At 39.1% G+C, this 25263-nt stretch overlaps 1 protein-coding gene across 14 annotated transcripts in view; it reads left to right on the plus strand.

Moving 5' to 3' along the window:
- The window catches only part of KIAA1217 (KIAA1217 ortholog), a 547404-nt gene that overhangs the window by 277309 nt on the left and 244832 nt on the right, over positions 1-25263 (plus strand). For 13 of the 14 annotated variants that reach the window (XM_075211953.1, XM_075211957.1, XM_075211950.1 and 10 more), the window contains exon 2: positions 6587-6867. In XM_075211953.1, coding sequence (XP_075068054.1) covers positions 6587-6867 — 281 coding nt within the window. Of the gene's footprint in view, positions 1-6586; positions 6868-18854; positions 19208-25263 lie in introns of those variants that run through there. The other variant, XM_075211959.1, reaches the window with a different exon arrangement.

The raw sequence follows: 25263 nt of genomic DNA on the forward strand, positions 1-25263 counted from the left end.
GTATGCTGGGTATAACTCTCAGCTCCTGATCTTATTCTGTATCTAATCACATCTGCACAGTACCATTTGTTCTGTATACTGGGTATAACTCTCAGCACCTGATCTTATTCTGTATCTAATCACAACTATACAGAACCATTTGTTCTGTATGCTGGGTATAACTCTAAGCACCTGATCTTATTCTGTATCTAATCACATCTGCACAGTACCATTTGTTCTGTATGCTGGGTATAACTCTCAGCTCCTGATCTTATTCTGTATCTAATCACATCTGCACAGTACCATTTGTTCTGTATGCTGGGTATAACTCTCAGCACCTGATCTTATTCTGTATCTAATCACAACTATACAGGACCATTTGTTCTGTATGCTGGGTATAACTCTCAGCACCTGATCTTGTTCTGTATCTAATCACATCTGCACAGTACCATTTGTTCTGTATGCTGGGTATAACTCTCAGCACCTGATCTTATTCTGTATCTCATATCTGCACAGGACCATTTGTTCTGTATGCTGGGTATAACTCTCAGCACCTGATCTTATTCTGTATCTAATCACATCTGCATAGTACCATTTGTTCTGTATGCTGGGTATAACTCTCAGTATCTGATCTTATTCTGTATCTAATCACATCTGCATAGTACCATTTGTTCTGTATGCTGGGTATAACTCTCAGCACCTGATCTTATTCTGTATCTAATCACATCTGCACAGTATCATTTGTTCTGTATGCTGGGTATAACTCTCACCACCTGATCTTATTCTGTATCTAATCACAACTGTACAGGACCATTTGTTCTGTATGCTGGGTATAACTCTCACCACCTGGGGGTAAATGTATCATACTCCGATTTGTACAAGTCGCAGGAAAGGGAGAATCGGAGTATGATACATTTACCCCCTGACCTTATTCTGTATCTAATCACATCTGCACAGTACCATTTGTTCTGTATGCTGGGTATAACTCTCAGCACCTGATCTTATTCTGTATCTAATCACATCTGCACAGTACCATTTGTTCTGTATGCTGGGTATAACTCTCAGCACCTGATCTTATTCTGTATCTAATCACATCTGCACAGTACCATTTGTTCTGTATGCTGGGTATAACTCTCAGCTCCTGATCTTATTCTGTATCTAATCACATCTGCACAGTACCATTTGTTCTGTATGCTGGGTATAACTCTCAGCACCTGATCTTGTTCTGTATCTAATCACATCTGCACAGTACCATTTGTTCTGTATGCTGGGTATAACTCTCAGCACCTGATCTTATTCTGTATCTCATATCTGCACAGGACCATTTGTTCTGTATGCTGGGTATAACTCTCAGCACCTGATCTTATTCTGTATCTAATCACATCTGCACAGTATCATTTGTTCTGTATGCTGGGTATAACTCTCACCACCTGATCTTATTCTGTATCTAATCACAACTGTACAGGACCATTTGTTCTGTATGCTGGGTATAACTCTCACCACCTGGGGGTAAATGTATCGTACTCTGATTTGTACAAGTCGCAGGAAAGGGAGAATCGGAGTATGATACATTTACCCCCTGACCTTATTCTGTATCTAATCACAACTATACAGTACCATTTGTTCTGTATGCTGGGTATAACTCTCAGCACCTGATCTTATTCTCTATCTAATCACAACTATAGAGAACCATTTGTTCTGTATGCTGGGTATAACTCTCAGCACCTGATCTTATTCTCAGGATACAGTTTGGACTACTGTACAATAAAGTTTTTAATTCATATCATTATTATTGTTTATATATAGCGCCACTGCATCACTGTACAGTGAATATTTATCATTCAAGTCAGTCCCTGCCCCATTGAATCTTACAGTTTAAGCTGTGTATATAGACAACTACACAGTAAAGTTTCTCTTATGCTGCGTGCTTCATATAATTATGAATGGCTGATCCATCTTGTATATATGGACAGCTGCACGTCTCTCGCCTTGTATGTTTTGGTGTAATTATCTGTATCTTTTCTTATTCTGTAGGCATGTAAATGCAATGTCTGTATGGTAGATCATGGAACCAGGATAAAAAGGAAAACAGATTAAGAGATGGCTCCAAATCAGTGGATTTTGAGCATAGTTATTATGAAAGGGATTGACAGGTGTTATGGAGATTTTGGGCTTGATTCTTTAAGGGAAGTCAAGCAAATAAAAGGAGTAACTTTTCACCTTGGAAGAACCATGTTGCATTGGAGGGAGTGGGGTGGTCAGAATTAAAATGTGATGGTAGATTTATAGTTGGGGTAAGGCATGTTCTAGATCAACTCAATACAAATATTAATATATAAGTATTTGTGGGCTTCATGAAAAAACAGCCAGTATTTAACTTATGTGCAAAAAAATAAACAAATTTACACCCCTTGCATTGTAACATGGTTTTGTTCAGGAGAAAAATTACTCATTTTTTTGCCTTGCTCTCCTCAATGAATCAGCCCTTTGTGTGCATGTGTTTCTACACAATCTTTTATCTTGTCTACCCTAATTAATATGGAAAACACTTTGAGCTCTGAGTACTGCCATATTGTGCATGTCCAGTGCAACCGAAAGTCCAGATTTAAAAATAGATTTAATTATTTTTATTTCCCCACCCCCCCTAAAAAATATCCAAGTAAGAAAACATTTTAATGATTTTGAACTGTTATTGCTATCCTGGGATGGTGATACCATCATCATCATCATCATCAGGTATTTATATAGCGCCACTAATTCAGCTGCGCTGTACAGAGAACTCATTCACATCAGTCCCTGCCCCATTCGAGCTTACAGTCTAAATTCCCTAACACACAGACAGACAGAGAAAAACTAAGGTCAATTTTTGATAGCAGCCAAGTAACCTACTAGTATGTTTTTGGAATGTGGGAGGAAACCGGAGCACCCGGAGAAAACCCACGCAAACATGGGGAGAACATACAAACTCCAAAGAGGTAATGCCGAGGTACAAGTACCGACGTCTTGCTAGTTAAATAGACTTTCCCATGCAAGAACATATCTTATCGCTAGTCTTTGGGCTATATGGTATTATATTATTTTACTGGGAAAATATTAATAATAATTTATAATTAATATTTTATTTTATAGTCATGTATAGAATATTTATTGTACTTCCAGATAACAGCAAACAAAGAGTAAAGTAAATGAACAGTACACATCCAGCGTTGGCTATACTTGGACTCACTCCCGGCACTTCCGTTTAAATACCAGCAACTTTGCCTGGGAAACAATATAGCGATTTTGAAATGATCTGTGTTCTGTCAGAGACTGGGTCAACACATTTTAACTGATTCTTTCTTTAGAGGAATTTGTAAAATAATATTAGTGTAGGATCACATAGTGTTAGTACAAAAAGCACTTTTTTTGGTTATTTTATTTTATAAACATTCAGTCTATAGAGCAGTGTTCTGTATAACAGCTATAGTCCCAGCCAATGCTAATATTGTCTAAATCAGACTTGTGCAAACTGTGGCTCTCCTACTTTTAATTTACCTTTTAATTTGTGTACATTAATATATTAATCCCCTTAAGGTGCATAGATTTACTTAGAGTAAACATGTTTCTCAATGTGTTTTTAAACTATGGTAACTTAGTATAATATTTCTGCACTGTTTGTTTGTTCTTTTTAATTGTAACAAAGCAAAATGTGCAGATTTTCAAATTGTTATATGTCTGTCTAATAGGTCATGTTCTATGTATAATATATTTCATAAGCACTGGCAGGATGTATTCTGGACTTCTAGAAAATGGTCACACATCTTTCACATTGATGTATATAGTTCAGAGTGCAGCTTTTTGGACGAAGTTAAATCTTTTTTTCCAAAGCCTATGTATTACCAATGTACTTCTGATTGGTATAGTATTATGTACCCCGCATTAAATGACCCAATACTTAATATTTAGTGTACCTTCTTTAAAACCTTTAAAGTCCATGGGTTAAATGCATCAAGCTGAGAGTTTTCTGGCGGGTTTGAAAAACCAATCAGAATCTAGATATCATTTATTTAGTACATTCTACAAAATGATAACTAGAATCTGATTGGTTGCTATAGGCAACATCTCCACTTTTCAAACCCTCCGGTAAAAACTCTCAGCTTGATACATTTACTCCTATATCTATTTTAAAGAGGACATTACACAGGGACAATACTCATTCTAAAAACAGCATCAAGTTCAAATTGGTAATTAAATCCAGGATATCTCTGGGAGATATTTTTAACATGTTTTGGAGTACAGTATAATCACCTTACTATAATCAATGTTCATCTTTTGGTCATCCGTCATGTGGCCGGTTTATTAGCCAATCAGATCATTGGAATGTTCACAGGTGCACATAGTATTTTAGGAAACGAGGGTGCTGACCTTGTGGAAATTAGTGACCTGTCTAGTCATGTGATTACATGAGGACCAGGCAGGATGTGTCAGGGCAGTGGTGTGATCCATTCGAAGTTGGAGTTTGAAGTTTGGGTTTGCAGCTCGCAGCTAAAAGAAAAGGCATTAAAATTATAAAATGTTGGACGTTCCAACTTTAATGTCTCCATTTTGTAGTGTTTTCAAAGTTTTTTTTCAATTTGAACAGCAAACATTACTGTGTTCCAGTTAAGGTTCCCATGGAAAAGCATTAAAGATACAAAACTATATAGCCATTTGTGCATGTTAAATCTCGTTTCCCCTGGTCGAATTTAGCTGAGTTTCTTAAATGAGATAATTTAATGTGAATTTTTGATCTTTAGAACTGATTGAAATAATCACTGAAACATCTCAGCATCTCTGTTATTAGTGATATTGGCTGTGACACAGACGTCTGCTTAAATGACAAGCAAATATTACACTGATTTTCACAATAATCTGGTCTCAGGTGGCCACTGCTCCGCTGTAGTCTGTGGCTGATATTTAAGGTTAGACACTAATATACTTTTCTTTTCTTTATACAGTACAATAGAACTTGGTAATCTGTCATAATTGTTTTTTTTTTTTATACTTGTACTACAGTTGTAGCACATTTAAGCCTTGGTGTTACATAGGACACATCCTCCAATTAACCAGTACATTGGTTGGACTGCCACCATTTGTTCCATTCAGCAAGGTCTTAAATTACTTACAATCAGCAGACACCTGTTGGTGGTGAGCTTCTGAAAGGATGTCTGAGCGCATGGAATTGACAGCTTGTTCCTCATTGGTTGGTGTTCCCATCCTTCCAGGAGCTAGCTTTCATGGCTTCTGAAAGGATGTCTGAGCACATGGAATTGACAGCCGGTTCCTCATTGGTTGGTGTTCCCATCCTTCCAGGAGCTAGCTGTCATGGCTTCTGAAAGGATGTCTGAGCACATGGAATTGACAGCTGGACCTCATTGGTTGGTTTTCCTGTCCATCCAGGAGCTAGCTGTCATGGCTTCTGAATGGATGTCTGAGCGCATGGAATTGACAGCTGGACCTCATTGGTTGGTTTTCCTGTCCATCCAGGAGCTAGCTGTCATGGCTTCTGAAAGGATGTCTGAGCACATGGAATTGACAGCCGGTTCCTCATTGGTTGGTGTTCCTGTCCATCCAGGAGCTAGCTGTCAGGGTTTCTGAAAGAATGTCTGAGCGCATGGAATTGACAGCTGGTTCCTCATTGGTTGGTGTTCCCGTCCATCCAGGAGCTAGCTGTCAGGGTTTCTGAAAGGATGTCTGAGCGCATGGAATTGACAGCTGGTTCCTCATTGGTTGGTGTTCCCATCCATCCAGGAGCTAGCTGTCAATTTAGGCTGTAAGTTTGATTCCATTCCTACTTCTGAGCTTAGAGAAAGGCTGGTGAGCGGATCTGCAGGCTGCTGAAATGAGTAAATGGGAGAAGTACCTCTACTCAGTGGGGTTATCTGGGGAGTCACATATTTTTAAAAAAACAAGCCTAATTGAACATGGAAAATAATGTTGTCCAATGTATAATGCTATCGCCTTCAAATGTCTGTCTATACAGAAATAATGTGTAGATAAAGTCTTGTAAGCATTAAGGTACATTTTCCCTTATTAGGTGCACCACTAACTGTCAGGATGCTGCATATCGCCCAGCCAAAAACAAAACCATCCCTGACCTGAGTGAGCAACAAGCTGCTTCCATATGATATTTCCTTTACTGCTATGTTCCATATAATGAAGTCACTAAGGAATGACTGCAGAAAATGTCATCTAACATTTACAGTGCATTCCAAGATTTCCCATTGTTATATGAAATCACAAACTCTAAGATGTACTAAGGGAACCAAGAGTTAAATAAATGCAGTGTTCTATAGGTAATCTTTGTAAACATCACAGTTGTAATTGCTCAGTTATATACACCATAACAAATAAGAAGGTTATTTAATGAAATAGTGCTGTCTAAATTAGATTTAAATTTGTATTATTCTAGTGCAGATTTGAAAATTAAAACAAAGTTCTGCTTTGTTGCTTTGGATGGCTGCTTCGTGCAAATAGATATAGAAATAGGTATGAAATAGGTAGGTAGATAAATAGATAGAATGTAATAATTCTTTTTTTATGTTGATGTATTGTAATATTTTACATTGCATTATGATATCTTTTTCAGGTCAGACAAAAAATAATATGTATGGCGGCTCATTAGATGATGCAGAATGTCACAAGTCAAAAGAGAATCTGTCTAATGGAAACAGTCGCGTGCCATCCAAAGCTGGACGTAACATCCCCCGGAGACATACAGTAGGCGGCCCGCGCAGTTCTAAAGAAATCCTGGGAATGCAGACCTCAGACATGGATAGGAAGAGAGAAGCCTTCTTGGAGCATCTCAAATACAAATACCCTCATCATGCCACTGCCATAATGGGTCACCAGGAACGCCTGAGAGATCAGGTATGTAATAGCATATACTATAACTCTTATGCTGATTGGTTAACATCACTGGGCAGTCGTAGCCTCTTGCTTTACATGTGCATTTTATTGGGGATAAATATATGGAGGGAGCTCTGCTGGATGTGTACAAAAACTAAAAATACCATCCATTGAACCTTTCCCGCTAGTGTGCTACATGCTCCTGTATTGTGGCAAGTGAGAACAGCAGTGATCATAATTTTGCTCTTGAAATTCACAGTTTACACAATGCAAAAGTTGTATGACAAAAATTCTGCTATACTCAGCCCCTTCATTGTAAGGGATGTGCAGAAATGAATATATCTCATACTTGCCAACTTGTGAGATCTCCCCACAACTTGTGAGATTTCCCGTCCCGGAGGGGAGATCTCACTGGCAATTTCTGGACACAACCATTCAATCCTATCACAGCGGGGGGTGGGGGCAACGATGACTTGTGAATCATGTTATTTAGCCTCGCCCCCCTCCACTTTACTAACCTAACTGGCCAGGATCCAAGAGGTTGCCCTGCTCTCCCGGGAGTCCGTGAGGATTCCCAGAAATTCCGGAGAGTAGGCAACTATGATATATCTCTTGTAGCTTGAAGCAAAGACATATTGGTATCTGTAGGGTAGATATATAGACTGCAAATGCACCCAGAACTTCAAACATTTAAACTAAGATAAATAATAACATATTTACATAACTATCAATAGTTCTTTCTGTGGGGACAGTCAGGTTTTCAGCCAAAATCCTCAGTTTCCTTTCCTCCTAAATTGTCAATATTTAGGACCTCGTGTATAACTCTATTTGGATAAACATTCCCATTGGATCTCAGATGTTGTGCTTGATTCCCAACAGATTAACACCCACAGAATCCCCATTTTTATACCTGATAAATGTGTGTATTATTGCATTGAGGTGTTTGTAGATGTGTACAGTAAGTTGTGTTTTATCATCTGCACCCGAAAGTCTGTCAAGCCGTGTTCTAGATGCAAGAAAGCAAATCTTAAAAGTCTTATCAAGCTGCCATTTGAGTTTTTCAGACATTTTCCTAGGCGAGTTTAAACTCGCCGATATATGAAAGAGCAAGTTAATAGTAAATAGCCAGTAAAGTGATTTTACCAAACGTTTCTGAGATTGCTGTGAAAATCGCCAGATTCAACATGCTTTGGATTGGCGAGATGAGCAGACACATCAGCTGTCCACTGCTGGCCAATGTGAACATAACAGGAGGCACAATGCAAGTTGTGAATATGAGGGTAATCATGATTTCTTGTTAGGAGGGGCAAACGTTCTTATTAATTATTTTACAGATATATATATATATATATATATATATATATATATATATATATATTAACCCGTGCATGATACTCATGCATTCTAGTCAAATCAAGCTACTTAAGGTCTTAAAAAGGTTCTTGTCATGCATTTGGGCCTAGCCCAGGCCTCCTCAGGGGAAGAGCGTTACTTCCCGACGCAAGCGCCCTTTTTAATGTGTGTTCATGAGGTAAAATTACCTCACGAAAATGAGTTTGACCCCTCAACTCGTAAATTTAGCCTTTACTACCCCTCCCACGGGGGGAAGGGGGGATGATGGAAGTTAACTGACTTCACTATTCTAATTTTTTTGTCAAATAATGTTAGTATACCAAATTTCAGGTCAATTGGATGAGTCCTTTCTGAGAAAATAGTTTTTTCCACACACACACACACTAACCCATTATTCCAACATGCAACTGTTGGTCTATGGCATGAAGCGAAAGCTAGATTTAGTTTTAGCATAGGATTTTCTTATTAGGGCCTTTGACTTTTTATATTATGTATTTGACAATTTACAAATGGCTTGGGGGAGGATCTGTGAGCCCACATTGGCTTTGTAACCACTGGATTATCTTCCGTTGACATACCTCTTTCCGACACTGAAAATACTCCGAACCCTGTGGCATTGATTTTTTAATTTTAACAATGTGATTGGCGACATTGTGAAAGTCGCCAATCACGCTGACGACACAATGCAAGTGATGCCATCTATCGTACCGAACCCTTATCTTCAACTATTATTTCTCCACTAAACTTGTGCAAAACTTTAGTACCTAACTTCCATGGAGTGTTTTAAAAGCAGCCAGAACATTCATATGCTAAACAGTCTGCCAGCTGGGGATTTTAATTATATTAATATTTGTGAACAATGATTGACTATACTTTTATAATCTGTTGTTTATACGGTTTTTGTTTGCAATGAACAAATATAGAAATCTGAAGCTATGGGACTAATATAGTTTCATGAATTTAGAATAATTGCTTTTGATACATTATTTATTGTTGAGCGTATCTTTGCCATTCCTTATTCTGTTATTCCTTATCCTGTTAATCAAAGATATGCACTTAGTATTGACTGACCATTACTTCTGCTGAGAGTTTCAAACCCTGTAACACTTAATTAGAATTACCTCCCCTCACAGCATCATCATCATCATAATCAACAACAACAGCTATTTACTAAATTCCCACACAGACAGAGAGAGAGAGTAAGGTCAATTTAATTGCAAACAGCATTATAACCAAGCAACCAAATATTTAAGACACTGCTTTATAGTGTGACCGTAGTGTGCCTGGTATAAAATGCTGATTAGAGTGAGAACTAGAGACAGAAAACATTTTCATATATGAAACAAGGAGGTAAAATCCACTGTCAGGCTTTTGCCAATCAGCTGCTTTTACATTTCAGAGGAATGCAAGATAGAGAAGCACCATCTCCCCTTAACTGTATTAATCATGTGCACTGACACCAAAGTGACAGTTCGCATGTGGAAAGGAATTGTTCACTGTTGAGTAATTTCTCCTGCTCATATAGCCCCCTCCCATCATGTAATCAGTCCCTGCCACACTGGAGCATGTTGTCTAAATTTCCAGTCACACACACACACACAGTAGTGTCTTTTTTGTCAGAGGCCAATTAACCTACCAGCATGTTTTTGCAGTGCGGGAGGAAACTGGAGCACCTGGAGGAAACCCACGCAAACATGGAGAGAACATACAAATGCCACACAGGCAGGGCTCTGGTCAGAATTCAACACATGACCCCAGCGCTGTGGGGTAGCAATGTTAACAGCCCCACCACAGTTTCAGCCATCCAATCAGGTATCACTGCCATTCTGGCTGCTTTAATAGCAAGGATGCATTGAGTCCACCGTGTCTGACGGTTCTCTCCTCTCCTTGCTGTCAGATATGGTAGAATTGTATGCAAATAACATTGGAGGTCTTGGGAGGAAAACACCCATCGGAAATGCTATCTTGGTAGAGGCTTCCAAATTAGGAGGAAATTTGCGCCACAGTGGACAACTCCTTTAAACATAAACACTCCAGTAACACATGTGCCCTTAATCTTTATAATACATCTGTAAAATCTACCTTTGAATCATGCTTAGTAATGTTACTTCAGTATCCATTTAGAACACTTATGAATTGCACTGACGTATATCTTTAGGACACAACAGAGCCTGCTGCAGCTACAGAAAGAACATCTATTATTCTTATCATTTATGTTACACAAACCATTTACATTTTTGCTGTCAAATGCAGTTTTTACTGTTGTTTACACATGGCCGTAGAGGGATAGCGAGCACCAGCAGGAGTAAGAAGGACACAATTTCATTTGCCTAGGATGGACCAATATGTTGTTACAACTAAGGCAAAGTGTTGGCCATAGGTGAGCAGGATCTGGATGTATTCCATGCGGTCTTCTATCGGCGTTAGTGTTTGTACCACCCTCCGCACTCCTCCAGTTGACATTGCGGGTGGTCAACCTGAAGGCCCAAGCAAGCACCTGAGTTGCTTTTTTCTGCACCTCTTGTTCATGAATCTCAAGATTCCGAGTGAGATTTACCTTGCATGACATTTAGCTGCTTTTTCTATTCTTTGTCCTACTTTCTTTCCATTCCTTTCCTGATCCTGTAGTAACTGGTCCACTGCCAGTAGATCATAATGGGTCTTTTGATTCTATTATGCCGCTAGTGTTAAGAACGTACGTTGGCACATACCGCAGTTACCATATACCACACCACAGATTTTTATTTATATTTGGGATTGTGATGATGCTCATCATTATAATATAATGTTTTGTATGTTCCACAATTCCTAACTGCTTAAAAATGATATTTCACCTTTTCCTCATTGTTCCAGATTCTGTTATTTCCCCATAGCACTTTGTTCTAACCAGATTCAACAACTTGCACCACATTTGCTCTTCTCTTCTGCCTCTGTTGCGCCAACTAGCGTTAAGACAAAGGGCTAGATTTACTAAGCTGCGGGTTTGAAAAAGTGGGGATGTTGCCTATAGCAACCAATCAGATTCTAGCTGTCATTTATTTAGTACCTTCTACAAAATGACAGCTAGAATCTGATTGGTTGCTATAGGCAACATCCCCACTTTTTCAAACCCGCAGCTTAGTAAATCTGGCCCAAAGTCCGTTCTCACACAAACCCGCCTACTGGGCTACCATGTTTTTTCATATTGTAATGTTTAATCTATTTAGATAGATGCTGCAGTACATTTCCAAGAAAGTCTGGTCCTTTCTGTTGGTCACTATAGCAATGTGAAATCTAGTAATAAGCATTCATTTAATAATCTTAACTTGTGGTGGTTTTGAAAATTTTTACTTTATCGGTAAAATTTATAATCCAGCCATTTTTGTTTACAAATACAAACACAAGTTAAAAAAGAAATGAGGTGTCTGAAGGCCTTAGCTTTGGTGACAATTCAGATCCCAATGTAAGTTATGTGGGTCTATCTAACCTGAGCAGATTGTGCGAGTCTGGAGGTCCCTGTATATTTGGTTGTGCTCATGGTCCTGATAGCTACAGCACAGTCTTTATTTATTATACACAAGGCTGAGATCAGAATCTTCTTTAAGGGAACCAGCAGCCAACATAAGTTCCCCAGGATTTGCCAGTAGACCCCATCCTGGAATGCTCCATGATCATGATATAGTTGTTGATAGCTTTTTGTTTCTTATGAAGCAGCACAAGCATAATTAAAGTGCTGTTCCATCTGGTGGGGTCATCTATTTTCAACTTGTGCAGTGGCAATTTATTACTAACCTGATATCTACGTAACCTGTTCCGGGGCAGTTTAGGATTGATTAAAGGGAGAGCAGATGTGCCAGAGACAGAAAGTTTTACACATTTTTACACTTCAGTAAGAATCAGGTTACAATAAGGTAGTAGATATGAGCAAAGCAGAGAACTTGGGATAGTTTATTTACAAGTACAGTAGAACGTGTGGGTGGTGATTATGATAATGGATCAGTTTGTTTGCAGCTTTCTTCCCAGTTGTTATCCCAAAGGCTGAAAATCTCCCTGTTTCCCTAGCATAAAGTTCCTCTGCATCCCCCTAATACTGTACTACTTGGTGTGGTGATGATGATATGATGAGTGCCAGTGTCACGGTTACAAACAGAAGTACAGCTAGGAGTCACGAATATATGGTGAAAACACTCTGGGGCATATTCAATAAGCTTTTGGATTCGCGGTAACGCGCGTTACCGCGAAAAGTGCGCGTTCTTGCGAGTATTACGGTACCGCATTAACGCGGATTTTCGTTCGCAACCCTATGGGCTGCGAACGAAAATCCACGTTATTGCGGTACCGTGTATTACGTTTCGCGGCTGTTCCGGCGCGTTGCCGCGAATCCAAAAGCTAATTGAATATGCCCCTCTGTGTTTATTTGCAGACAAGTATAAATAACAGGTAGTCAGGAGTAGTGGTAATTACCAGGTGCAGGCTGATGCAGGAAATAATATAAATGTCCAGAAACAAGCAGGTACACAGCTAATGCAGGGAAGCAGGGGTAGGAACAGATTCCAGGCAGCATGAACCAGAGGAGCAAGGCAGGAGGAAGAATCCACAGGTAACACAGGATATGACATCAGAATAGGACAACAATAACCAGCCATGTGTGCTGGGAGTGACAGGGTATATAAAGGGAAAACCACATCCAGGTGCATGGGATAATTGGAACATGAAGGTTAACCCCTAATGCACACAATAAGGCACAATAGCAGCACCTCTGGTGAATGGAGGTACTGCCAATACAAATACAATGATAAAGACAAAAAGGCAGGAGCTACCATGCAAAGCAGCATGTAATGCATAAGCTGTAGGCAGATCGTGACAGCCAGTGATGATGACAATGAGTCATGTATTTGTGATAGTGATAACATCTTGATTGTAGCAGCAACAGACTCGGAGTAGTTGCTCTCAGTTCTAACTTGATATTGTTTCATCTCGTGAAGATCAACATACTCTAGGTGAGAATACCATAATTCAATACGTTATGATGGTACAACTGTGGTTCTTCCTGCCCAATGACAATATCCTCATCCATTACCGTTAATTCTCATGTGACTAGCATGCTCAGTTTTACATGCCAAGAAAAAGATAGTTAAATTACTCATGTAACAGAGCTATTTTGCTGAATGGAAGATTGGCCAAAATGTTAGCACAGACACTTTAGGTTTGCAGAATTCTCAGCATTCTAAGAGTGTGCAGAGCATTGGTGGAAAATCCCTAGTAGGCATTATTTTTTTCCTATACATCTATTCCATAGCATTACAAAGAAATGGTCAGTCTTGTTGGCCAAGGACTGTCTACATTCACATGCCATACTATAAATTAGAAACAGATATGTGGAGTAGCAGGCCTGTGTCAGGGTCAACTCTTCTCTTACTCTTCCTCCCTCTGAACATCATCATTAATATCTTCAAAATGAGAATCTTGCATTAGCTCTTCAAATGCTTTCAATACTGATAACTGTTTTGTAATCATTGACAAGTGAGATTTGTCTACACTAGCAATGGAGCTTTTACCAAATGCTGCTATAGTTGTTACTACTGAATTTGTGTCAACATCAACAGAAATACTGCATGAGATCATTTTACCCTACTAATGCTGCTTCTGTTAAGAGAGGAACCGGTTGTTCAGTCTTTTAACACCACTGATATGTAAATCAGCCTTTTCCACATAACTTGTTTGGCTCATTTTAGCATGACTATTTTCTTTTCTTTTTTTTTTACTAATTCATTCTTATCAATTTTTAAATTACTTATGTGGTACAAAAAAGAAAAAGGGAGTTATAGGGGTATGAATGCAAAGGGTTAGTGGCATTACTATATTCAGCATTACTATTTTCTTTCTCATTTACCTTGTCAAGGCTAGATGGATTTCTGCTAAAACTGCTCAAAGTACTATTACAGAAGATTCATCGCTTTGAATTTAGTTGCTTACATTTTAGTCCATGACTTCTACTAACAGCCATGGTTTAGATCCGCATATTAACCATGCTCTATATTTGTTTTGGACATGGTCAATTAATATTATATTAATTATTCAGCAAGTAAACAAAATAAAATATTGGAAATGGGTGCTGAAACAGTGAACTTTAAACTGTTACCAATCACTAATTTTAAAACACATTGTGTGCAAAAAAGAATAACCAATATACTAATTTCTCCGATACACCAAATCAAGATCAAATTGAATGAATTTCATCTGATGTATTACAGCAGTGCTGCAGCTGTACATGTCCTTCCTTGGACTGGCACAAGAACCAAATTTCAGTACGTTTTGCATGCAGACTGAGACAGAGAGTTTGACCAGCAACTTGCAAGAGCAACAAACCACATACATCAAATTAAAAGTTTGTAAAAAGCAATTACTGAATGCAACAGGATAGAGCAATTCTCATCCAGTGATCAATAGTTATATTATCCACTACTGGCAAGTGGGCCAAACAAAATTACTAGTACTACTAATGTATTAATACTGCAATGTACTAGTACATCACAACCTTGCTGTTCTCTACTGACAGGTACACATTAAAATAGTGTTCTCTAAGATTGCCTCTCTCTCTCCTGCACACATCCATGTTCAATTGCATCTTTATTTTTCAGTATGGAGACCCATTTTATTGTTAGTTTCTGGAAAGATAGCCCTAACACACAACATAGAGAGTTATTTTTTCTGTAATCATACACAGAGGTCAAATTAAAGAGAAAACACAGCATATTACAGGCTGTATATAATCAGAAATAGCTTTTGTTAATCATTAACTCTAGAACGGAATTGTAGATATGCATGACAGCGCTTTCGTGAAATATTGGTTGACAAATGAACTTTAAAAGTCCAGTATATCTAGATGTACCATGAATGACCCTTTTTTGGATACATTGTTTACACTTGATGTATCTTTTAGCCTGCACAAGTCATACACCAGCACAATGTATTTATGTTGAAAATTTAATATGTTACGTTCGTCTAGTCGCTATCAATAAATATTGTCCGTTGCGATGAATGTGGTTCAAACGCACAAAAGAGATTTAATAACAAGATGTAACAAATAACAATTAAATAAAATAAAGTACAGCTGATATATATGCAGCACACTGGATCCAGCACACAGTCATTCAGAGTCCTGAAGCCTGTGGTCAAAGTAGACTGTATGATGGTCTCAATGCCTGGTTTATATACAGTTTGTGGTACATAAAAAAACAGTGATGATGTCATGGCATTCTTCCATTGGTTCAGGATTTAGGACAGTCCAGTATAATGCAGGTCATAGGTCGGTTCAAACGATGCACTCCAAGGGTGGGAGTCAACTCTTCTACAGCTGCCTACGTGTCTTCCCGCCGAAATACTGGTTCAAACTGATCTATTAGCATACCAAACACAATATCATTTTGAGCATTATTCCTTTATCATCCATAACTAGCATATGCAGGGTGCGTTCGCTTAGCCGATTGTAGCGGATGTCTAATGGTAGAAAGTGGATTAATATGACACTAAAAATGATACATTTCCTATATCCTGAACCTTAGATATCAATAAAGTGGTTTTAACATTATTATATTAAACTATTAAATCTATTACATTTGATTAAAAAAGACTCTGTGATGTAACTTTAAGGTGAACTATTTACAAATGAATGTGTGAGTGTAAATGTATGTAGAAGTGTTAGCTAGTGTTATTGCGTAATATGCCCTTTCACACCGTAGCTTGCTATTTTCAGATAAAGCCAATTAATTTGAAACGACTTCATCCAATTATTTGACTTTCACAAATATGTCAGATCTTGTTGCTCACGAGAGAAAAATGGGGCATTTGGCGGTGCTAATCTTACAGACCACAAAGAGATTTTCCTGGATTTCCTGCATTCTGCACTGTGTAACGAGTTAGCAAGCACTATTATACAATATACTATACTTTAACTGTTTAATTGGTCATTTCACAAGGCTTAGAATCAGAGTTCCAATCCCTTTTTTTAAATGCACTGGTTATCATTATAATCATCCTTTTGTGCAAGTTGCACCACCCTATTCTGTACAGTCAGAAAACATTCATTTCAGTCCCTTCTCCTGTTGAGCTTAACATCTAATTTCCCCTACCATAGACACACAAATGTACAAGGGCCAGTTTACTCAGAAGACAATTAGCCTAGCACTTTTTCTTTCAGTTGCGGACAGAAACGGGAGAGCACCCATCAAACCCATGAATGCAGTGTCACAGTGCAAGGGGTGTGGGCTGCTGACATGGAGCATGGTTGGGACCAGTGTGGCTGTGGCTCGGTTGTAGTGGGCTACAAAGTTCAGTGGACAGTTTTATTCTGCTTCTTATTTCAGCAGTGTTGAGAGATATAGATGGATACCTTGATTCTCAGTTTCAAATTATGGGAGCTCTTTATAGAAATGACTTAAAATTCAAGTTGTCTCGTATAATAGAGTCAATAATAACATTCACAAATAAAAGTAATGTTTTTCTTATATATTTATGAGTGTTATTAGTGGCTATTTTTTATAGTAGGCAACTTGTATTTTGGGTTTAATGGACCATTAACAACATCATGGGCTAGATTTTGGGTCTAACGTTATTGGTATTAAGTTAAGAAAGACATATTTAATAAAAGAAGAAGAAAGAACTTACATAGCCTACATACAATGAAAAAATACACCCAAAATTAAGCAAAGTGTTTTAAAGCTTAGAGTCACAGCTCATTGCTTAATTTAAAAAAATGCATCTTGAGATTTAGGGGTATATTTACTAAACTGCGGGTTTGAAAAAGTGGAGATGTTGCCTATAGCAACCAATCAGATTCTAGCTGTCATTTTGTAGAATGTACAAAATAAATGATAACTAGAATCTGATTGGTTGCTATAGGCAACATCTCCACTTTTTCAAACCCGCAGTTTAGTAAATATACGCTTTAGAGTTGATTAATTGATAAATACCTTGTAATTTGTTATAGGTGGATGACATGTATATCATTTACATCTATGGGGCTGTTCAGAGTCCTAAGATCTTTACATCTACTAACATAGAACCTGTCCTATCAGATTCCACGCATGATTCCATTCTATTTATAACACAGTTGGAATCCTCTGACTCTGACATTGGAGCAGGAAGTCTAGCTCAAATCCTGCTCCAGCTCCTTATGACCTCAGGATAGACAATTAGCTGCCACGCTCTCACAGACTGCAGCGTTTGTATTTCAGGCTCCAAAGAAGAGGGTCTGGCAGTTTGGAGCACATTTTCACTGATCCAAAAGAATATAAATTATGCCTGCTCATTCATGTAGTTTTGTAAAAGCTACATCGTTTCAAGTGCCCCTATAACTTACATTTCTGTACCATCCATAATTAGCACCCTTAACTTTTTTTGTTACAACTAGTTTGAAAACTATTGTTGGTAAGTTTTTGAGAGAAATATTCTTTTTAGATTAAGTCTCTAGACATAAACATATATACCTCCCAACACAGAAATTTTAGCACCTGGGGCAAGAAAGGAAAAATGAGGCACTACCCCTAAATTATAATGAAAACCACCTAAAATATTCCTTATCCTGTGCCCCCTTCTGCCCTGTGTGGCTGCCCCTCTCACACTGCCCTAGTTAGGGCCGTATCCCAACATTTACAAATGGATAATTGGGGCAATGTAGGCCAAGCCTACAATCTATCACACTTCATACACGAATGCCACGCTCATTTCCCCATAAAATCATCATCATCATCACCATTTATTTATATAGCGCCACTAATTCCGTAGCGCTGTACAGAGAACTCTCACATCAGTCCCTGCCCCATTGGGGCTTACAGTCTAAATTCCCTAACACACATACACATACACACACACACGCACACACTAGGGTTGAATTGTTAGCAGCCAATTAACCTACCAGTATGTTTTTGGAGTGTGGGAGGAAACCGGAGCACCCGGAGGAAACCCACGCAAACATGGGGAGAATATACAAACTCCTCACAGATAACGCCATGGTCGGGAATTGAACTCATGGCCCCAGTGCTGTAAGGCAGAAGTGCTAACCACTAAGCCACTGTGCTGCCCCACCTCATTCCTGTTGTCTCTCCTCGTTCCTGTTGCCCCTCCTCGTTCCTGTTGCCACACTCATTTTCACTGACAGAAATCTGAACTGGCCTAAAAAAATTGTGTTGCTCAGTCCCTGAAAATCTGGTGAGCTGATACCATATTGTGCCTTCATTTCACCACTGGTGCCTACACTTGAGTTAAGTGGATATGACATAATTTTGCATTTGATTTTATTATTTTCTTATGTCAGCTACATCAATACTTTTACAGCAAGATACAATAAATAATTAAGCTGCAGACAGTATTGTATTTAAACAAGAGAGAATAAATGAAAAGCAGTCTGTATAAAGGAGAGGGGGAAAAACAGCTACAAAAAACAATTTGCCCACAAGGTATGGCATAGAGTAAACCCTGCTGCAGCAGATGAGTGGATCTCTCATCTTAACACCAAGCTGCCAACACAACATAGTGGCACTGTTCTCCAAATATCTACATTGTCAGACAGGGAGGGGCTGATAACGAGGACCTATTGTTCTATTACAGACCAGAGACCATTTACCAAACCCATCAAACCTCTTTACTAGGGAAATGCACTCACTCAGCCTGTGAGCGAGGTGGTGACAGCTCTGGAACAGGAGAGAGGAGCTAAAACTTTTTTTGTTTTTTGCATTCGCCACTAGATCTGAGAAGCAGCATTTGAATGTAGTCTGCCAGGTGGGGTTGTTGTAGCCTTGGAGATGTTATGATGTCATGGTTGAGGGAGCATGTCAAGGCAGTAGAATGAACATGTTGCAGCGATAGAAACGTCCCATAAGCTGCAAGCAGTTTTCAAGCAAGTACAGGAGAGAGATGGGAGCAGTATTTTACCTGACAGCGTGAAAGGAACAGAACTGACTTTTATGGTCTAACTTTGGATTGCAACTTGGATGGCTTATTAGCTGGACGTCTCGTCACTTGCAGCCAGGTAGGCACAAAGCATTGCTCAGGAAAAACCTGTAGTTTAAATAAGTAAACTCATTCTGTGGGATCCTATCAGACGAACATACAAACTCTTGTTTGCTGAGCATGATGCAAGTGTTAATGCTGAATATACTGCTGATAATAAGGGTGATCTTAGCAAAAAATGCAATGTTCTTTTAAATGCATGCCTAGTGATATTGTGTTGTTTTTGTTTATTTTTCTTTAGACTTGCAAAACATTAAATTTCAATAAAACTATGTTGTGCTTGTGGCTTCTACAGGTTCTGATGTGTCTGTTGCATTCATGTTTAAACAAGCTGGTAATTGTAGATTAGTTACTGTTAAAATAGAAGTGAAACATGATTGTATACAGTGTGATTTCTGAAGGAAAAAAACATAGACTTTTCTCTATATTTTGCTGTTTGCAATGCCTGGCTATTGTTCTCTCAAATGTTTGAGCAACGCTGGAAATACAATTTGTTGTTTGGTTTGCAAAATAATATTGCAGTGTTTAACATAATGTTTATACAGCTACATTGTGAATTATTGAGACTGTGTTAACAGTTTTATGGTAACTATAATAATGTGCTGTGTGCTTTTTAAAGCTTCTTTGTGCTAGACTTACACACAAACTTTCTTTTGTTGGAAGAAGGAGAATGAGACAGTTGAAGTTTTAAGGTTAGGTCGGGTGTTGCATTGTGATCTACTAATAATGAGCAGGATATGAACAATACCGAAATGATAGCCCCAGGTACTGTCTTCAGAGCAATTGTGAATAATACAACTTTGGCAATTAAAGAGTAGCTCCATCTAAAATATAGATTTTTGGGCAACACCCCCACAAATTGAGCTGACATTTCAGTTATGAGGTCGTTCGAAAATCCCTTCCCTGCCGGAATTGGGACACACCGTGCCCTGCTGTTGTCTACTGATAGAAGTTCAAATCCAAGTATTGTGTCTTTGGGCCCAAGAGACTGTCTGCCTCCTCTCCAGTCATATGGTAAAGTTGCTCTGCCCATACGTGACCTAAGGTCATGCATGTGCAGAAACATATTTGTGATAGTGACCAGAGGTGAGAGCAAGTAAGCTGCGGTGAGGAATCCCAAGATCCCGCTACCGCAATGCTCTCCACATACGATTCAGTTTCTAACGCCATCTTCAGATTTCCGGAACTTGGTAAATCACGCAATATTGTGTACGATAACAGTGGGACTGTTGCCAGTAGTCCATATCGCAGCAGATATGTCCAATATCTGCTGCGATCCTATAGTTAGAAATAACTTCTGTACTTAATAATATGGTTATCCCCCAAAATCTGCCATTTTCAGGGTATTTTCAGCTCAAAGGATCTTGATAAATAGGCCCCTAAATCTCACACAAGGTGCTGATTGGACAGAGCCATGGTTCTGTTCCATCCGTGCCTTTGTATGTGGCAGGATGGATGTTGGTTAAAAATTGTATCTTAACTGGAGTTACCCCTTAAAAAAAAAGTCCATACTGGTGAATTTTTTTTTTAGGGATTAAATGTGCAAAATTGATCCAAAGGGACCCTTACTCTATGTACAATATTTTTTACAATCACCCCTTTCTTCTGGAAATGACTCACCCCCATCAAGTCATTTAGCCATAGTAATCTGAACCATACTTGACTACTTTGAGGGATCTCCCTCCACCAGAAGGGGGTGGGGCATGGTGTATAGCGTCATTTTATCCCCGCCCCTGCGTCAAAAACTATTGTGTCACAGGACTGGGCCACATTGATGTGATATGCTATGAATCGCGTCATTGAGGCCCATCGTGGACAGGATGCGGGGTACTTGCCTGCTATTCCAGGAGTCCAGGAGTCTTACCCGGAATTCGGAGTCTCCCGGACAGCTTTGACTCAAACCTGATGATATCAGACTTGTGACACCCAGAGCTTTGTGTATATGTGATATATCAGCACTGCAAAATATTTATTTAGATTACCATCAATCTGAGTTATTTACTAATAATCATATAAGTGAGTGTCATATTGTTGTTTGATAATGTTTCTTATGGTGTGTGAACATAATGGAGCTTCTGATAAGTATCTGAGATCAGACTTTTTCACATATCAGAAAACTATGTAGGTGTGCAGATTATGAGCAGACGTAACCACTGTTTACTAAAAAAGGAACTTTACAGCTGCAAACCTCTAGCGCCTTAAGGCACGCAAAACGAACGTAATGTGCATTTTTTACAAACACAGAGAATTTGAGCATCCGCACATCCGTATTCATCTGCCAGCCGATCTGAAGAAACTTCTCTTGTTGAGTACGGGTGTAGGTACGGTCTAACTATATGACACTTGCCGTATTGAGACAGACACAACACAATGCAGAATACGAACAATACGTATGTGGAATATAAAGTTCCAGGAGAATGCAACGGAAAAAAAAAAAGTATTCAATTATTGTCACCTGTTACTAATATAATCATTATGATTTTTGTGAAATGTTTTATTTTCATAGATTTATCAGGATGTTATTAATGCCTACTGTACAATTTTTTTTAATTTTTACAGTTGCTCTTAATTGCAAACACATGTTTTAGCATGCATACGTAACCGACATCACTATCACCCGGCACTTAAGCTGGGTACACACTACACTGTTTTCATCCAATAATCGGCTCAAACAGCCGACATATGACCGCTCGTTCAAAAGTCGGGTCAGTGTGTGTAGTGACACGATGGTCGAAAGTCTGCCCAAATGGACGATTATCGCCTCATTTGGTTGGTCGTACCGTTTAATATTTTCATTCCAATCTCATTTCCGCTGTGTAGTGTGTATAAATTTCCGACCGATCCACAACAGTGAGTACGAAATTAGTCATTGCTCACGACAACATGGCTGTAAAAAGTCGCTAAAGGGACGTCCGCTCTTCCCTTTATCGTCCTAAACAAGGCTAGTGTGTATGCAGTCCATGGACCCAGCGATCGGATCATCGATCGCATGTAAAATCGCTCTGCATAAAAAGTTGGTCGGAATTTCTGTAGTGTGTACCCAGCTTTACACCAGACCTGTAGCTGGTGCAAGGGATACGGCAGAAAAGCATGCACCTTAGAGATGCTCAAAGCTTGAATCTGACACTGGAGCGTGGGCTCATCTTTGGCACACCCTTACTGTACATTGGCTACAGGCATACGCCCAGTCACTTCCCTGTGCCACCCATGAAATCGTAGGCAGTCGGAAGTGTTCTTTGCATTTGAAGATAGATGTTCTTATGTTCCTTAATAAGGAGAGATCTAATATAATAGTAATACAGAAGGTTAGCCTCATATCTCTCCATGTTTGCCTTCACTGATTGGCATGCATTGCATTATACAGTACTTTCCAAATGAGGTAGGGACAAGCACACGGTAACTGTCTCTTTAGTACGTTGGGTAACACAGGTGTTGGACACTCACAATAGTCATTTTTTTTGCCTTTGGTAAAACAAACACACATTAGGGACATTGTAATGGACATTAACTGGTAGTGACAGATCTTTATACTGGAGCTGTCCTTGGTAAAAAAAAAAAAAAACGTTTTCTGCAGGCAATAGGGCACCTTGGGAAAGGAGACATCTTAGTCCAGCTGAATTGTGCAAGAAAAGTTGTCCACGTTTCTTAGTAAAATGTCCCTAGAGAAAAATAACTCTTCGTTGGAAGCAGGTTACCTCAGACACAGAAGTACATTGATTAATACCTCTATATGCCTGTGGAAGCATGAGACAAGTTATTTCATGTAAGGTATGAAGTCAAATCCATTTTCTCATCTCACAGATCAGTTCGGTGGATGTAATAATCTCGTTAAACATCATATAGTGGATTTTAAAAGGAAATCAACAAGCAAAGGAGTCTTCAGTTGCGCTGGTCTGCGGAACACTGTATCATATTACAGATAAATGATAATGAGAGTTTCACCAGAACAGAATGCAGAGATCTCAGGGCTGGGACAGTTTGTAACAATACTGCTGTTATTGTCAATACAATAATGTGTCATGAAAAACAACATTCTCGCTTCTTTACTGTGTACGGAAAGGTGTTATAAATATTATATGTGTTTATTTTAAGAGGATCATTCGTGGGCTTTCATTCATTTTGTGACCCCACACACTCCCATAGCGAGCCAAATGTGGTCGTCTGATGGGAAGTCTTGATGATGTCCTGTATACACAAATAAAATGCTTTTCTTTTGGACAGTGCTGATTGATAAGCTTTCCCTAAAGGCATAATATTTAGGATGAAAGACACTCCACAAAGTTCCAGCTTGCATAACAGTTCGAAATAAAGTATTTATGCTAATTTTGGAAGGGTGCACGGTCGTATGGAGAACATTTCGTTTGAATGATATCTTTTCCCATTTTAAATTCACTATGTGCATAAATGTATGTATCTGAAATGTTTCTGTGAAAGACGGTTTTATTTCTATAGGAAGGTGGAACAATGAGATGGTTATGTAGTTTTTGAGCGCATGGAAAATCCCAGAATGCTTTGCACATTCTATCACTTTGAAAAACTCCATAGGGCACAGATGTACCAAACGCAGTAGTGATTGACTGCACAGCCTGCAACAGACCTCTGACATCTCACACCATGTAGCTATATCGTCTTCTAGCAATTCTCTGCATCAATTCCAGGGTGATTCAGCCTTTCCATCCCTGATACAAATGTATCATAACCTTCAATGCACATCTGGTACCTTTTAATACATAGTTTTTAAACTTCGTTTAAAAAAAAGGGGGAGATAGGGGCAAAATATGTTTGCAGAGCTGGAATAATCAACAGAAATATTTCTGTAATTGTCTTGTATTTCACCTTGTGACAAAGCCGTGTTACATTTGGCATGGGTAAGTGCAATCATTCCATCACTGCTGTATTGTCCGTAAATAGCTTTTGTAAGTTTAGTTCCTGAAAACAGCTATGGATATATTTTTAATCTACTTCCTCTATATACATGAATGTTTAACCGTCATTTACACATAGCAGGATTATGCCACAAGATGGCTGCCTCCGCGGCTGGCGTAGAGGACAAGTACACTTTAAATTCTGTCATTTTTGACCAACAACCCTAACATCAGTTTAGTTGTATGCAGTGGTGGAAGTGGGGGGTGTATACGGTGGTACGCCATACCGCCACTTCTACTACTGCCTTCTTTGAAAGCTATTTAATTCCATTCACTTACATTCCCATTACATTTTCCGTCCCACCACTTCTAATTGTCCACTTCAACCACTTGTTGCATGGCCAAAATACGTTCAGGAATAATCATATTTTTACTAGTCTGGTTGGAAAATCTGCAACAAAAATCTGCTTCTGTGTACAGTCATCACCCAAATACCCTGAATGGACCCCATAGTGACTTAATCATTCAACAACCGAATCTATGCGTTTTGCGTCTATGTGCAGCAATATTAGGCCATTGCCTGATTGTACTCCCGATATCCCAGTTTGTGTCTGTGTGTCTGTGTGTCTAGCTTACTGTCCATAGATCGACCAGTGCATAAGTTTTACAGCTCATTTACGTTCCTCAGGGGCGCACACAGGGGTGGTTTCTGGTTCTCCAGAAACCCCTTCCCTCCGTGAACGAATGGGCGCTAAACCCTGCCCCTACAAGCAGCACTGTACTGTACAGCAGCCGCGGCGCTGTCACAGAAGCGTCCGCGGCGGTGTTGTATTGTAGCGCCGCGGCTGCTGTATCGCCAAAATGGATGCGCAGCAGCTCTCACTATATTTTTTTTGGGGGGGGGGGGAAGGAAACCCCCCCTTAAAAATCCTGCGTTTGCCCCTGTTCCCTGGCACAATCCTGACATTTTTTTCCCTACCGGACACTTCATAACATTATTTAATTGATGGGTATTTTTAAAACATTATCTCATTAATTCAGCACAGGTAGCTGCAACAGTAAACACTGTAGGATGTTTAGAAGCAGAACATTTTGTACTAAGTAGCAGGGGTCATGTTGGGAGGGTCTGTAGCGTTATGCACATATAGGGTTAAGGAAGGTGATGTATTTGTGACCTGTACTATTAACAAAGACTGGAAAGAAATCACTG

The sequence above is a fragment of the Mixophyes fleayi genome, chromosome 5, assembly GCF_038048845.1.
Source record: "Mixophyes fleayi isolate aMixFle1 chromosome 5, aMixFle1.hap1, whole genome shotgun sequence".
Classification (NCBI taxonomy): domain Eukaryota; kingdom Metazoa; phylum Chordata; class Amphibia; order Anura; family Limnodynastidae; genus Mixophyes; species Mixophyes fleayi.